The sequence below is a fragment of the Sorex araneus genome, chromosome 9 (assembly GCF_027595985.1).
Source record: "Sorex araneus isolate mSorAra2 chromosome 9, mSorAra2.pri, whole genome shotgun sequence".
NCBI classification, from domain to species: domain Eukaryota; kingdom Metazoa; phylum Chordata; class Mammalia; order Eulipotyphla; family Soricidae; genus Sorex; species Sorex araneus.
This window is the reverse complement of record NC_073310.1, coordinates 50,326,473-50,344,130: the sequence shown is the minus strand read 5'-3', so window position 1 is coordinate 50,344,130 and position 17,658 is coordinate 50,326,473. Positions and strand designations below refer to the sequence as shown.

General features: G+C 36.7%; 1 protein-coding gene across 1 annotated transcript in view; it reads right to left on the bottom strand.

Moving 5' to 3' along the window:
• The window catches only part of KIF5B (kinesin family member 5B), a 47,431-nt gene that overhangs the window by 16,464 nt on the left and 13,309 nt on the right, over positions 1–17,658 (bottom strand). Inside the window, exons 3-15 of the mRNA XM_004605392.3 lie at positions 14,394–14,467; positions 12,632–12,736; positions 12,020–12,068; positions 11,259–11,314; positions 11,086–11,173; positions 10,774–10,898; positions 9,588–9,692; positions 9,167–9,312; positions 8,209–8,357; positions 7,285–7,478; positions 5,649–5,717; positions 2,971–3,177; positions 991–1,134 (exon numbers count right to left, since the gene is read on the bottom strand). Of these exons, the coding sequence (XP_004605449.1) occupies positions 991–1,134; positions 2,971–3,177; positions 5,649–5,717; positions 7,285–7,478; positions 8,209–8,357; positions 9,167–9,312; positions 9,588–9,692; positions 10,774–10,898; positions 11,086–11,173; positions 11,259–11,314; positions 12,020–12,068; positions 12,632–12,736; positions 14,394–14,467 (1,511 nt within the window). The remainder of the gene's footprint in view (positions 1–990; positions 1,135–2,970; positions 3,178–5,648; positions 5,718–7,284; positions 7,479–8,208; positions 8,358–9,166; positions 9,313–9,587; positions 9,693–10,773; positions 10,899–11,085; positions 11,174–11,258; positions 11,315–12,019; positions 12,069–12,631; positions 12,737–14,393; positions 14,468–17,658) is intronic.

Below are 17,658 nucleotides of genomic sequence, written 5' to 3'. Positions count from 1 at the left end.
CACACTATTTTTGCATTTAAAGTGTCTGCAATTTAAAAAATCTGCAGGATCACTAAAACGTTATTGCCACTTATCTAGTACAAATATAATTAATACCCGTATATTTTAAAAGATGAAAAAGGAAAGAAATAGGGGCTGGAGTACTAGCACAGCGGGTAGAGCATTTGCCTTGCACGCAGCCAACCCCGGTTCAATCCTCAGCATCCCATATGGTCCCCCAGCACCACCAGGAATAATTCCTGAGTGCAGAGCCAGAAGTAACCCCTGAGCATCGTCAGGTGTGACCCAAAAAGACCAAAAAAAAAAAAAAAAAAAAAAGAGAGGAAAAAAAATATAGCTAAAAAAAGTGGCAAAAGTTTGATAACTTTGAGAGTCATAGCTTTTATAAGTTTGAAAATTTTAGCAAAAATTTAAAACAAATCACTGGAGCTCATATATTAACTCAAATCATAAGGCAACTCAAATGAGTTTATTCAAAGTTTTAATTTCACAGTTGCTCAAACTGCATACCTTCATATATGGTACTTTACTATGATAAATCTCTAAATGCAAAATCTTTTCACAGAATCAAATATGGGGTACAAATAAATATCACTTACTGAATGTCTCTCTCCCCTTGAGTGTTCTTTATTCTCTTTCACTTTCACATATTTAAAATGAAGTTAATACCATCTAATACTACACATGGCTAGTTTAAGTATGAAAAAATGAGTAAGAAAAGAAATCTTTGGGCTGGAGCAATAGCACAGCAGGTAGGGCCTTTGCCTTGCACGCGGCCGACCCGGGTTCGATTCCCAGCATCCCATATGGTCCCCTGAGCACCACCAGGGTTGATTCCTGAGTGCAGAGCCAGGAGTAACCCCTGTGCATCGCCGGGTGTGACCCAAAAAGGCAAAAAAAAAAAAAGAAAAGAAATCTTTAAAACACAGTTAAGTAGTAAACAGAAGAGTAAGATATATAATTGTACTTAGCATTTGGTTATTATTTTACCTTTACATCATTATTTCCTACAGCAATTCCAATTTCTGCAAGGTCTTTCAGTAAAGATGCCATCATCTCAGTTGCTCGTTTCTTTTGGTGGTTGGTCATTTCCTTAAGTTTCTGAAGTTCAGCATCTATACTTGCTAAAGTTGCCTAACAACCAAAAACAAAATGGAGAATTAAATTCATTTAAAGATAAATTCAAACATTTGCAGACATTTCAAGTTTTCACCTAGTACTTACACAGGACAATTTTTTCTTGAATTATTTACTGAGTTCTGGGCTAGCTTCCAGATCAAATTTAGGATCTTGTCAGGTTATCAAACAACATACCCACTTAGTATTCCACTGAAAGCAAATAATTTGCACCATTTCACTGATTTTTGAGATTTAGAAATGTTTTGTGCCTAGAAATTGGAAACCTCAAAACGTACAATTTTCATTTATTTCCACAATGACTTATCTTTAGGAACTAAAACAAAGCAAATTAATGTTAGAATGGAAATGAACTTTTGAAAATAATCTACTTTCTATAAACTTATGGAAAAAATATCCACCTGAAAATTATTTCTGTACTAGATACAAGCAATTATCAGAAGCTAGTGATGAAATAGTATTGAGTTTAATTACTATAATCATAAATTTTAAGCAACAGCTGATTACCAACAACAAACTCACAATTCTGAAAAGCCTACCTCAATTAGACTACTTTCAACTCTGCTACAACTTTTAGGGGTTGGAGCAACAGTACAGTAGGTAGGACATGTGCCTTGCACATGGTCATCCCAATTCAATCCCCAGCACCTAAGATGATTCCCCAAGCCCGTCAGGAATTGATCCCTGAGCACAGAGCCAGGAGTAAGCCCTGCGCACCACTGGGTGTGGCAGAAAAAAAGCAAAATGAAAGAAAAAGCAAGCAAAAACCCCTCTTAATTATATGGTAGAATATATACCTTACATATGAGACCTAGAATCTAATGCTCCAACACCTTAGGTATATTTACAAATATTAATCATGTCACAAATCAGATGCTGCCATTTCTGAACACAACTTACTGGCTTTTAAATATTTTAAAACTAAAGAAATTTTATTTTGGGGAGGAGGGGAGCCAAGTCATAGAGGTGGTGCTCGGGGGATGTTCCTGGCTGTGCTCAGAAATGACTCCTGGAGGTGCTCAGAACCACGTGGTGCTGGGGGTTCAAACAAAGGATGCTAGACAAGTGCTTAACCTCTTAGCAACACTTTAGTCCCAACATATCATTTTAGCTGCTTATTTCTTCTGGTCATTTCCTAAATTCGGAATGAGTTGCATATGTTCACTCAATTTAATCTATAATACAGTTATCTCAAAAATCCATAATATAGCATGACATAGATGTTTACCCATTTTTTTTTCACAACTTAAAAAGTTACTTTAGAACACACAGAAATCTCGGAACTGAGCAACTCTCGGCAGAGATGGCCCAGGACTTTGCAACAGGCCTTCTCTGCTGGGCTGCTCCAGATTGGGGGCAGGTGCTGTCCCACCACCTGCCCTCTAAGAGCTCCAGCGGTCACCATTTTCTAGAAACCAGCAAGAAGCACCAGCTCCCACATGGCCACAATCCAGAGACACACACAGGAATCTCAGACACGAGCAACCTGCGGCAGCAATTTCTTCAGACCCTAATTATTAAAATCTTAGAATTCCTAAATCTTAGAATTTCTAATTATTAAAATCTTAGAATTCCTAATATAACATTATATTATAATGTGCACTGGGTGAAGGGATGGGTGTTGGATGATGGTATGATGAAAGTTCAAACATGAAATTTTTGTTACTGCATCTCACGGTGAATTAATAAAAAATTTTAAAAATTTTTAAAAGTTACTTGAAGCTTATAAAAATATATGGAACATAAAGAGGCTTCTAAATCTTATTACCCAGATCTATTACTTATTACCCAGATTTATTACTTTATACTAATAAAGAAAAAACTATAGCCTACCGATTTCTGATTTAATTCATCACTAAGCAATTCATATTCCTTGGTTTTGTCTTCCACTTCCTGAGATTTCTGATCATAATTGACAGCAAGCTCCTCTAAAGCTTGTAAAACTTCTTTTACTTCTTCTTTAGAGGCATCATTTTCTGCCTGAAGGCGATTCAGCTCAGCTTGCATATTATCTTGATCCCTTCTGGTGGACGCCAGAAGCTACACATAAAAATAAAACACATTTTAATCAAAAGCATACAGCTGCACTGTGAGGGACAAGAAGGAAATCAACTACTTTGATTGTGAAGAACCTAAGAAAACAAGTATAGAAGCAATACAAGATGGAGGGGAAAAAGTGCTATAGGAGAAATCAGACCACAGATTAGTGATTGATAGTTAAGGCAAAGAGAGGATATTTTTGTAGGGCAGGAGTTAAAAATCTTTTTCTCTGCCACTAGTCATCTGAATATTTATAACATATATCTATGTAATAGATGATTATATATAATTTATATAATCTTACATGTCAGCTCCATCATGAACAGGGACTAGACCACATGATTTTTTTCCCTTCTTTTTCGGTCACACCTGGCAATGCACAGGGGTCACTCCTGACTCTGCGCTCAGAAATTACCCCTGGCAGTGCTCAGGGGACCATATGGAATGCTGGGAATTGAACCCAGGTCAGCCATGTGCAAGGCTAACGCCCTACCCGTGCTATTGCTCCAGCCCCTAGATCACATGATTTTGCAGGCCCTATATGTTAGCAAGCTGGACGTTCCACAACCTTGCCATAAGGTATTCATGAAGAAGGTGACTGGCTCAGATAGAAAGATTTTCGTCATGCAAAGTAATTGAACAGAAAGAGATAAGGCATCTCAGTTCATAACTGACATGCTCAGAAAGAAAGGTCTGATGTTTAGATTTGTTTTCAAATTTGGACTGGGGTCTGGAGCACATTTCAAAGGATGAACGTGCAAAGACTATTCAATCTCCAGCACCCCTGCACTCAGCCTGCTGCCAGGGATGGTCCTAAAACAAAAAATAAAGTGAAAATTTTTTCTTTGGGCAACAAGAAATGACACCTGAGTTGTGCCTCAGGGAAACTTGAATCAACACACAAAATTCGACTGGAGAGAAACCAAGAGACAAATAAGGAGGAGATCACAAGTACCACAGTGACAAACACCTGGAAGTGTGTTCAAGTATGAATAATGGGGTGAAATGATAATGTAACCAGAAATAGGGGCCAGAGATGCTAAATGAAAAGAACAACAGAATCATGCAACTGTGAGTAATGGTGCTCTGAGAAATAATGCTACAGTTAATGTTAGTATAAAAATGTCTGAGGGGTCTGAAAGATGGCTCAATGGCTTACAACATCTGACAGAACAAAAGAAAAGCAAAGGGTCAGGAGTTCAAATCCTGATGCTGCAACATGCACTGAGGTAATCCTGACAGTCCTATTAGGAAAACCCAGAAGAGAGTTCACCCAATGACTAAGCAGCAAGCAGGTGAGAGAAAACAGAAAGATCTGACCACTATTAATTTTACCAATGGTAGATCTCATTCTCATTGATGTTTTAAATGTATGCCTTCATAAACTTAATTTTTTTGGTTTTTGGGTCACACCCGGCAATGCACAGGGTTACTCCTCGCTCTGAACTCAGGAATTACTCCTGGCAGTGCTTAGGGGACAATATGGGATGCTGGGAATTGAACTCGGGTCAGCTGCCTGCAAGGCAAATGCCCTACCTGCTGCACTATCACTTCGGCCCCTGCCTCCATAAACTTTAAATGAAGGAAACTTGGGGCTGGAGAGATAGTACAGAAGGTAGGGTGCTTGGAAACTTTAACGATGGCAAACATAAACGGTAAGTTAAATATATACCCAGTGAAGAAGGAATTAAAAAAATATATTTTTATTGTTATTTACATTTCCATAATAGAATCAAAGCAGAATACAAATCAGTATTCTGTAATAGTACTTTCAGACTTATATCTGTGTAAGTCAGTAAAAAGGAAACGTAGTTTTATACTCCTTCCCTCATTTCTGTATGTGAATACTTTACACACAAAAGGGACACCTAATGTTATTCCAGTCCAGTATAGTATGATAAGTTTTTTCTGTTATTCACTAAGAAATATTTCAAGACGGAAGAGGCAAAATAGCACTATACTTCAAGCTAGGAAGGATCAAGCTTATTCTTTAACAATCACCTACTAGCTTAAAAATTTAATAGGTCAATGTATTTACTAAAGAATAGGGGCTGGAGTGACAGCACATTTGCCTCACACGCGGCCGACCCGGGTTCGATTCCCAGCATCCCATATGCTCCCCTGAGCATCGCCAGCAGTGATTCCTGAGTGCAAAGCCAGGAGTAACCCCTGAGCATCGCCGGGTATGACCCAAAAAGCAAAAAAAAAAAAAAGAATAAATACTAAGGAAAGTTATCTTTTTCCCTCAAGTTAGATAAAAACGAAAATGAAGAGTCTTAAGAGGAAATACGTATGGCATTAAACCACAAGAAAAATTGATCTTATATGTTATCTACATAAAAGCATGCATATATCAAAAATACTCTTGTAGGACATTTTAAAGACTATTCAGAGCTCTGTAAAATTTGTTTAAGTGATAATGACAAACTATTAAGCTCTTTTGGAAGCAATATAAAAGATAATTAACTTACCTCTTCCTGATCCAACATTTGTGTTTTCAGTTTCTCTACCAACTGACTCTGTTGATTAATTTCTTCATCCTAAAATTTTAAAGTAATAAATTAACAAAGTGGCTCCAAATTCAGCGCAGCTTATTTCAATCTCTTAAGAAGCTGAGGTTGAGCCAAGAAGAGAGCTCAGAGGGTAGGAGTGAATGCTTTCTTATTGCCATACACACCACACGGGCTCATAAAGTAGGGCTCCAAAACAGAAAAATAAAATACAAATCAGTGTGTTGAAAAGATAAAACTTCTTTTTAGTTCTAGGTAATTGTTTATAATCAATTTCTATGGAGGAAGAGGAGGAGGAAGGGAAGGGGGAGGGGGAGAACTGATTCACACAACCAAGTTTAGTAGTGAGGGTTAATGGGAGGGGCACTGAGTTAATGGGGGAAGGTGGGTACATAAGTGATGGGCATGGTGTTGGAATTACATACAGGTGAAACCATCAGTAATACTGTAAACCATAGACCTGAATCAGCACATGTTGAAGGCTATTACTGAATATATCTATGCAGTCACTTTAAACCTATAAGCTGCTTAAAATAACAAGTACCACCTGAAGGCCAAACGTGATGCAGTAGTGGAGCACGTGCCCTGCATGCAAAGGCCTTAGATTTGATTCACTGCATTACACAACATAAAATACTTAAAAGTGAAACAAGAACAAAACCAAAACTTTCTTAGAGTTTACTATTCTGTTTTCTCTTCCTCTTGTTATTTTTCACACTACTGAATGGTATAATTAAAACAAGTTACTATTTCTATTCTAATCTCTTATGTAAGTGCCCTCCCCATTTTACAATGTGGGGGAAGGTGAAAGGAAGAGGAGAGAGACCATGCAGTGCCAGGAATCAGAATCAAAACATGTGCTCTAGCCCTCGAGCTATTTCATGTCCCATTATCTTTCAGAAAAGTCTTCAGATTCCAGATTCTAAGCCTGACCAATGATCCAATGTCAAATCTCCTTTGAAAGCTTTAGCAGGCAGCAGTTGGGGAGTTAGCTTGGAGGTGTGTATCATGCAAGGGTGAGCCCAAGGGTTCTCTGCCCTCCAAATGGTTCTGAGCACTGGCAGGTGCAGCCTGGGTGGTCCAGCTTGGACAAACAGACCCAGACTGTGTGGTCAAGGATTAGTAGGTGTGGCTCCTGAGTCTAGTTACCGAAGCACTGCTTTGAAGGTCCCTCTACCAAATAAAATAATTTAGATGAGAAATAGATATTCCTCATAGTTTCTACAAAGAAACTGAAATTATGCTTTTATTTATTGAGTGATGCTCAAAGTAAAGCGATGCTTTACTCCTGGCAGTAAAGCAAGTGATGCAAGTGGTTGAACTAGGGTCAGTCATATGCAAGGCAAATGCCTCAAAACCATTTTACTAGCATTCTGGATCCCAATATTTTACATTATTAATAGAGCAATTTTCAAAAGGTCAACATATTTCTTTTTAAAATTTTTTAATTTTTTAATTTTTTTTATTCTAAAAGGTCAACATATTTCAAGAATGAGTACATAGGCGATATGAACTGTAACATTCAAATTAGAAAATAAAAACACCCATGTTAATAATACTCTTAACAACATAATTAAACAGTGTAAATAATACTTACTTTGTCATCAAGTTGTTTGTACAATTTAGCAATTTCTTCTTCACACTTTCTTCTTTCAGCATCAGTAAAGTTTCCAGTGACTCCAATTGGGGCTGCTGGTTTATCACTAATAATAGAAATCTCCTTATCTGATGCAAAAGCTTCCAAGTTCGCTTTCTCTTTGTCAAACTGTTCATCAATAGGCACTGTCTCTCCTAAATAAGGCAAGAGATTATTAAAAGCCTACATCTATGTCATTAATTTTCATTTTATTCAATTACATCAGAACTTACCATTTACTTAACCCCTGAGATTAGAAAAATTGACAGTACTTTGATTCTACCCCAAAAATCCAGTTGCCTAATCTTGTACTTAATTTTATTTAAATCTAGGGAGCCTGCCATCTATGGCACAGTGCCTTTCAAAAGCTCCCAGTTGGCATTTTATCTGTTAGTTCAGATAAAATCAGAACTTAATGTAACATTTTAATTTCCCCTCCTGGTTTGGGGAAATACCTGGCAGTGCTCAGGGTTTACTCCTGGCTCTATGCTCAGGCTTTATGCCTGGCAAGTTGTGGGGACCACATGGGATGCTAGGGATCGAACCTGGGACAGCTACATGCAAAGCAAACGCCCTACCTGCTGTACTAGCATTCTCACCCCTAAAATGTTTTTTCTTTATTACTGTGTACATTATCCCTGCAATGGATGAGACCCAGGGTTAGTCCTGGAAATGAACAGGAGATGATACGGGACTGGGTAGAACTCAGAGTAGGGCCACTATTTGAACAACATCCCTGGCCCTAAAATGATTAATGATCCCTAATTCCTGAAAAGTGAATAAGATATGCTATTATTTTCACTTATATTCTTACCAGAACTTTAAACTCACAGAATAGCCCTAAATCTTTATTAAACTCAAAATGACAAAGTCTTAAGTTATTACCATTACGCCATCGGTTGAGCTCATTTTCAAGCCACTGTATGGTATTCCGAAGGGTCTTATTCTTCTCTTTTTCTCTTTCATACTTCTTTTTCCATTGTTCTGCAGTTAACTCTACATTGACACAAACTGTGTTCTTGATTGTTTTGGCTCTATGAGAATTGGAGAAGAAATAAAAAGGAAATGAATTTCTTTTTAATATTATAGCTATAGCTCTGTGTATATTGTGTAGAAGTAACTAAGTAACTTCTCTGAACTATTCTTGTCCAGTTCTTTAGCTAAATACTAAATTGGTATATTACAGGGACAGAAGAAATAGCTTAATACATTGAGAGTGTGCTTTGCATGAGGGAGACTGAGTTTTGTTCTCTGGAGTGCTGATAGGAGCCAGCCTTGAGCAACAAGTTGGGAATAGCCTCTGAGCACTGCTAGGTATTAACCCAAACCAAAATCAAAGCCAAAACCAAAATTAGTGTCTATTCATAGCCCAACTAAACTCGGGTTAGCCCACTTTAGAGAATAGCTTTTGAAAAAGAAGAATTTGTCAGGATTTGAGTTCTAATGGGAGGTAAGGCTAGTATAAATCCACATATGGTTCCCCAGGACCATGAGGGGTCACTACTGAGCAGAAACAGAAATAGCCCTGAGCACTGCTGGGGGAGGTCACCAAACCAAAAGCTACTAATACTACTAATAACATTTTAAAGAAATTTAAAAAATACAAAAAGTGGGTCTTACATATTCTCATTTCATCTGCAAAACTGAATTAAAAAAATTATCACTGAAGGTCAAAAAAAAGTCATCATTGATTTTCCTAGGCTTACCATCTTTTATGCATTTCAATCTGTCACACTTAACAAGCTTAATGGAGAGACATTTCTCAGGCTTACTTATTATCTATCTGACATTTATCTAGGTTTAATGAACAAGGAACAACAATTTGATTTTGTTTACAACCAACCTTTGGCCAAAAAGCAGTGTAGATTTTGTTTCAGATTCATTGTACGATGATGGAGAGCAGCAAATTACAATAGTAGTTCTACAGTTCCCACCTAGTGAGTCTTGAAGGATTCTTGTCATTTTGCTATCTCTATATGGGACATATGTCTACAAAAAAACAAAAATCACAGAACATCAATAGATTCCTACATATTAAGGTATTACGACTAAATCACAAGACATTGTAATATTTTAACTGGGAATTAGAGCATAAATGGTGATACCATGAAACAAATTTCTAAAAGACAATATATACATACTGATTCAGTTTGTTTACTTACATATCCAAGCACACATGCACTTGTGCATAAACACATATACCACACATTCATTAATTAGCATTCCATAAAGTGACAATAGGGAATAAAAGTCTTAATACTCACACTACCCTCAGCCAAAGCAGAAATAACATTCCCAAGTGCAGAGAGCGACTTGTTGATATTCTTGGCTTCATCCAGCACTGCACCCTCTGCTCCGGTTTTACTAACCTATAATTTAAAAGAGTAACACAAAACAACAAGTTTAAAATTATTTCCTTTGAATTTAAAGAAAAGGCAAGGTTATCAATAAGCAACAATAAGGTACCATCATTTTGTATTAATGTCTCTGAAATTAATTAAGCAACTGTGTGACAAAGAATGAAAACTAAGGAGATACCAAATTTTATTTTGTTTTAAAAGATTTTTGGGGCTCTACAACTAAGCCATGTTCCAACACTAAAATAACCAATTTTCACATAAATTAGAAGTATACTAATTTGTTTACTATATAATAAAGAGAAATCTTTTAAAACTTGCTAAAGCATAATGCTGATGAAGTTAACAACTCTGAGGAAACAGAAACAAACCAAACAAATCAAATCAGCTCTGAAAGATGTACTTGAAGAGTAGACTTGAAGAGTAGAAGGGAATAATAAGCATGTCCAAAACACAAGAATCAAAGTAAGAAGAACAGCAAAAATGTCAGAGAAATCAATATTAAGATACTACATCTTACTTTCATTTGACATAAGCTGCAACCAGATTTATAGGACCATAATAATGAAAACAATTAAAGGAAATAAGAATCAATGGATAGTTTACCTGTTTTCACATTTCCAATAAGGGTAATAAAGTATAAAAATTAGAATACCTTTTTAAAATGTTACAATATTCTGAACAAGTATTCAATTAAAAACATAAACCCAAGTGATGAATCAGACAGTACAGCAGGTAGGGGGCTCACTCTGCATGTGGGTGGCCCAAGTTTGATCTCCATCATCACAAATGTAGTCCCCTGAGCTCTGCTAGGAATGATCCCTGAGTGCAGAACTAGGACAAAGCCCTGAACACAACTGGGTGTGGCTCAAAAATTTAAAAAAAATTTTAAAAATAAAATAAAAACACATCTACATAAAAGGAAAGACTGGTCTAAATGAAAGCTATGTTGGGTTTATCCAGTGCTTTTAACTCTGAAAATTACCAAACCCAGTTTGGTAGGTCTTCAAGATGCAACAATTAATAATACATAAACTCAAATTTAAACTACAATTAAAATGCGAAGCTATCCATAGGAAAATAAAGATTTTACCTTTTCACTACCAGCTAAATCAACGAGGTAAAGTTTTCCACTCAGCTTTTGTTCCGTTTGTGTGTTCTCTTGTTTAACATTGATGAGAAATATACTGTGACTCCTAGAACTGTGCTCATTCATATCTGTGAGGAAATTACATAAATGTTAAGGATGTATGGCTTTTCCTTTAATAATTTCTAAAGCACTTTTACATAAGAAAAATTTTACATAAGAAAAATTACACAATTCAATAAACCTGACAGATAAACAATTCAATAAGTCTGACAATAAAATATTTTAAAGCTGTTTTATATCTGAATGACTACTTACTTGTAACTGCTACGTGTCTGTTGGACTTCCCTTCATCAATAGTATCCATAACTTCATCTGGACTACATACAAAACGCTCTGTACAGCCCTGCAAAAAAAAGGGAAAGTATGTCTGACTCCTTACAAACTTCTATTACAAAGTTTTTATGAAGTCATTCTATATCTTTATGTACCTTTACGTATGGAACTCGATTTTTATCTTCATGAACTGAAAGGTTGGTCTTTGAAACTGAAAAGAAAATTAAGTAGTATCAGTATTCTCTTAATTTCTAACAGTGAAATAACTAGTTCAATTGTTTCCTTTCCTCAGCAGTCTAACGATAGGCAATTTTTTAAAAATAGAAAAATATCATAGAAAAATATCATTAAAGCATTACCCTGCTGAATTAATTTTAAATAGAAACTCACATAGCAATTTAGAATTTTAGGTTCAGTTCAACTCATCCACCCAGACATTGGAAATAAGCAAGTTTGGTTAAGCAGTTCTAACAAGGACATGGTATCTAGCTGACAGAAAATTAGAATCCAGGTTGTCTAGTTCAATTTGGTGCCCTAATTAAAGATCCCATAAATATGTGTTTTAAATAAGTTATTCTTTGTGCCAAAGGCATCAACCTAATCTTTTAAAGAATTTTAAGATGTCAGTTTCTTATAGTTTAAGTCAATTTTATATTGATTACTAGCAATGGCCCCACATCAACTACTAAAACAGTTACATATTTTTATTCATGTTTTTCGGGCCACACCCACCAGTGCTCAAAGCTTACTTCTTACTTTGTGCTTAGGGATCACTCCTGGCAGGATCATACAGGATGCTGCTGATTGAACCTAACTTGGCTGTTTGCAGGGCAAGCAGCCCACCACCATACTATTATTCTGGATCCCTGTAATGTACCATATTTTTTAATATCAAAGAACAAAGAATTTAACTTACCATCTAATAGGTCCCTTATTTTATCCAAATAAATTTCAAAATATGAAACCTAAAACAGAAAAAGAGATCAACAAATTAAAACTAGAAAAACACTGACTCGCCAAATGTTGAGTGAACTCTGAATGCCAGGTACCGTCTAGACTAGGGGTAGAGAGTATCAACAACTCAGCCACATTTCGTATTCTACTGTTAAACTATTTAACAACAACAACAAAAAACAATTTTCACTGTAATATTTAAAATGAGTTAAGACTAGTTTAGAGTGATGGGAACTTTTGAATTTTGTAGAAAACCAATCTTCATTTTACAGAGAAGGAAGCTAAGGAATGTAGCACAGGGATGGAGCTCAGGGATGTAGCTCAGTAGAAGAGAGCAATTTCCCACGTCTGAGGTCCTGGACTGGATCCTAGGCACATTCCCTGACCCCAGTTCTGTCTCCCTAAAAGAGACTTTAGCTAACTTACTTAAGGCCACCTAAAGGTAGAGAAAAAAAATCTAAATTTAGTGATTCTGAAGATCTTACAATCACACTTAACTACTGACTTAAAGAAAAAAAAAAAGCATGTATTATTGGGGAACAACAACAACAACAACTTCCTCAAGGATTTTTACCTTAATGTGAAATTCCAAATTTTCATCCATGGAGTATATATAGTTAAAAATATCTTGCACTATTCTTGGAATAATTCCCATGCCCTCTGGATCATGAAGTTTACCCTGGACAGGAAACAAAACTAGTCTTAAACAATGAAGTATGAATTAAATCAAAACTTCGCATCTACAATTATAGTAACATAGAAAAAAGGAAGTATTATTGTTATTTTTTACTAAAAATGTCTCTACAATAACTGAAATTACTATGTATTTCCTAAAATATGTAAAAATTCAGTTATTACATATTTGGGTAGTTACAGAGAAATACCATACATGTCAACCTCATACAGTTAAGCTTACTAATCTTAGTTTCTTAATCATTGGATTTATTTACTCTTTTTAGGAACTGGAGTTGTAGCTCATTGGTAGAGCTCTTACCTTACATGTAATCCTGGGTTTGACCCCAGGTACCAGAAAAACAAAACTAATGAGAAAAAAAAAAAAAAAAGAGTCTCTTGCCCACACACCTGGATGTCTTCCCCAGGGCCCCTTGGAGGGAATGGGCTCCAGCTTCCCTCCCCACCCCGAGCAGAGCTCACGGTGGCCGAAGACCACCGGAACCTAGCCACAGCCATACTCAGGGCCCCTCTCCACACGTTCAGACAGGTCTCACGCATGAAGGTACCAGCAGAAGAACCCAGGTGTGTGTAATCCCATCAACGGCCAACATCCAGAGACTTAAAAGCAAAACTCCCAGAAGATATCTTATAATCTACTTTTCCCTCTGGGAGAACCTAGCAAGCTACTGAGAGCTTCCTGCCCACATGGAACAGCCTCCCAAGCTTCCCATGGTGTATCCATATGCCAAAGCCAGTAACCAGCTGGATCTCATTCCCCTGACCCTGAAAGAGCCTCCAGTGTGGCATCGTTGGGAAGGCTGAGTGGAGACAGGCTTCTAAAATCCCAGGGATAGGACGAATGGAGAGGTTACTGAGACCACTTGAATAATTCGACAATCAACAGATTTTGTGATTCGTGAATGAAAAAAACAAAAACAAAAGCAAAACATATTCTAAAAATGTTTGGTTTATTTCTACATAAATCTACATTATTCCTTCTACTTAGGCTGAATTCATTCAAGTGCAAAGAATATCCATGTTCTTTATGAAAATAAGCAGTAATGTAACATTAAAATAAACAGCTACTTACTTGAAATGGAATGATATACTTTTATATCATGACTAGCTTATTAGTTTTAAAAAAATAATCAAGTATACTCATATAGACTTTTTAAAAAGGTAAGTATGCTCCTAAAATCCACTGCTAGCAATAGCAGTAGGTCATAGGAGTTCTTCTAAAAGCCAAGCAAGAGAGGACCAAGTCAATTATTGTTATCAATCACCACTGATAACTGTGGTAATGTTCTTATCATAAGAGTAGCAAGTTTGAGGAGGGAATAAGGAGAGAAAGGGAAAAAAAAATCCCTTTTAAACTGAACTGGAAACACTTAAAATTTTTCCTATTTTTATAAGGTGAAATTCACATTAAATTCTAAAATCCTTATAATTTTGTGGTTAAGTTAATCAACATAACAAAGTTAGATATAATTTCAAATATAATTTCACTACTCCAGAACTGAACAGATTCCAACAATTATGCTACCTGATTTTTTGCATGATAGAGAGCAGTACAATGTAACTATGGCAAAATAATATCACATTTAATAAATATACTCTCTGCCACTGCAAACTACATGCAAATACAGACGACAAAATGTTACCTCCATTGTGTGTGTCTTCCCTGAGGATGTTTGCCCATAAGCAAATATTGTTCCGTTGTATCCCTCAAGTACATCTAGAAGAAATAAGAGATTTTATGTTTCAGGGGATTCTTTTTCTTAAGCATGATTTACTTTTAGGTGTTACTAAACACTTAAAAAATTCATGTTAGCCCCACTCCTTATTCATGCATAACCAATCGCATAATAAAATATTTGTGGTATGATTCACATTTCCTTTATACTAACATGAAAAATTCAGTATAAAGGTTAATACATGAAAATTTTAGCCACTAAAATTTTACATGATTTTATTATATTCTAAGAATATACTTTATATTTCATATTTCTTTAATGGTAATTCCTAAGCAATTATTTTCACCTCATCTTAGATTTAAATAACAAAATTTAAATTCTATTGCTTCCAATCATCTGATGTCAGTATACATTATAAATATTACATTGTTTCAAAACTGTGACATAAAAGAAAAAAATCTATTAATTTTATACTACTGATCAGTGGATAATTTGAGGCAAAACCTTCCTTATACAGAGTATAACAAGTCCATTCCTAGTAGAAAAAAAAAATTCTAGCCCTTAAAGTATCCCCAAGATCTAAGATCTACCATTAAACATGTTATTAGATTTGTTACTAACATTCCTTTACTGGGTTGAAGGGGAAAAATGAAAATGTGAGCAAACAAGTTGATGTTTTGTATTCCAATTTTTAGGGACTATTTGTTCTTTGAAACTATATTCTATGTCAGAGTAAGACCCCGTATAGAGAAGCATCTTTAGGAAATAATAGAAAGACAAGTCAATCTTTTTTTTTTAAATTTATTTTAAGTCTATGTAAGTGATCCCATCACTGGGCATAACTAGAAGAATTATTAATGAGAAAAAGACATCATTCTTACTTTCCTAGGAAGATATAATCCATTTGGGATTATGGAAGTGGGATTAGTGCAAGGGACGGAATGGAATCCAGATCTGAACACAAAATAATGCATGTGTTTTACCACTGAGTGGCAGTTACCACCTTTCCTTGGGAAGATTTTTGAGAAGTCTCAAACATAAAGAAATAACTGGCATGTGTCACCATATATTTATAGCATCTAACAGAATGATGTGGATGCTGTTGTTTTTAACTCACATATGAATGTCGCCTTCTCAAAGACATGGTATGTTTTCAATTTTAAGGGCAGCAAAATAATTTCAAGTCATTTGAAATAGATGGATCTGCTCAATTAACTTCTGCTATATATTACTCTCAATATGTCTGTGTCACAACCCTCTGCTAAGATTTTTGCTTGTTTTGGGCTCACACCCAGCAGTGCTCGGCGGCTTCTCCCAGTTCATTGTTAGGGGGACCAATATAGGTACCAGGGATAGGGAGAGAGTCCAGGAGTCCCACACTCAAGGAATGTACTTGAACACTCTGAACTAGTTCAGGGTCCTTGGCTTAAGATTTTTTAACCAAATCAGCAATAAACTAATGAAAAATTCTGCTTCCGAGGTTTTTTTGGGGTCAGATCTATACAGGCCCATTCATGATATGAGCCAACATTTAGCAACTAACAAGATACTTTAAAATTTGTAGATGAGTAAGTCATTCCCCCCCAAGTCACAATAGCATCTATCTGAAATTACAGAACGTTGTTATCTGAAACTATATTTAATGAGCTCTGTTATAGTAAGTGCATATGGCACATGTATGTGGAACTTCAATTATAACTCAACATTTTTTATGTGGTTTAGTAACATTAGAAAACACTCGGGCTGCATACATAGTATAGTGAGTAAGGCCTTGCCTGTACATAGACAACCTTGCTTTGATCCCTGGTACCAATTATGGTTCCCTTAGCGCCACCATAAGTGATTCCTGAGCACAAAGTCATGAGTGAACCTGAGCATTAGTGGGGTGGGTACGTTTCATAAACAAAGAAACTTAAATACTTAGAGCCCACTGTGATTTAGGTTCTGCTCTGGGAGCAAAAGGCGTCACAATAACTGATTAGGTGATTTCTAGATAGAACATATGTCTTAAAGTAGTAAGAAATGGGGGGAGGGGGAGAGGGGAGAAGCAGTTATTTTGTTAGGGAGATGGGGGCTATTCACTGTTCTAAGAGGTCACTCCCTGAGGTCAGAGGGATAGTACAGTGGGTACGCGCTATTCTTGTATGCGGCTGACCCGGTTTCAATCCCCAGCATCCCACATGGTTCCCTGAGCATCACCAGGAGTAATTCCTGAATGCAGAGCCAGAAGTAATACCCTAAACATCACAGTGTACTCCCCATCTCACCCCCCAAAAGAGGTCACCCCCTGTGGTGCTGAGGGACCATGTAGCTTCGGCAACAGAACCCAAGCTTTCTATAACATAGCATGTGATCAGATGGTTGAGCTATGTAACTGGCTCTCACCTGGTTCCTTTGCTATTTCAACAACATCTTGACCCATTCTTCTGCCAATAATGCTGTTTTTATTGGTAAAAGTGGCAAATGACAATTTCTTTCAGATAACTTCATAGTCACACCATAGTCAAACCATAATGCTTGCTATTCCCCAAACACACAATGTGGGGATGCCTACCTGAGGCACCTCTCTCTCTGCTTTCTACTTTTTGTGCATTCTTAAGATTAGCTCAAACTCTACTTCTGCCCCCAACCTAATACCACAACTCTCTGTCCCCAAATAACCTAGTCAAGAGTTCTAGCCTATACATTCTTATTTGTGGATTTTTTGAGCCACAATGGGTAATGATCAGGGGTTATTCCTCATTCTGTGCCCAGGAATTACAACCAGCTTGGAAGGCCATTTGACTGAGGGCCAACTCATGTCAGCTTTGTACAAAGAAAAAGCCCTACCCACTGTACTATCATTTTAGCCCCTTTAAAATTTTTGTTTGTTTTGTTTTGGGTAGAGGTGGGGGAGCTTTAGGGACGCATCTAGTGGTGCTCAGGGCTTACTCCTAGCTCTGCGCTCAGGAATCACTCCTAGCGGTGCTCAGAGGACGATTTAGGGTGCCAGGAATTTAACCCAGGTTGGCCACATGCAACAGAACACTCCAACCACAGTACTACTGCTCCAGCCCGTCTTATATATTCGTATATATCTGTATTTAGTTATAATAGTTCATGCTTGCTGAATGATTGTAATCATTACTAATACTAAAATGTTTTAAAAAATAGGGGACTTCTCAGCCATCAGGCCCAGAGCTGGTGGAATTTAGAAGTGGGGGTGGGCATTAGGGACTGGGCATCAAATTTA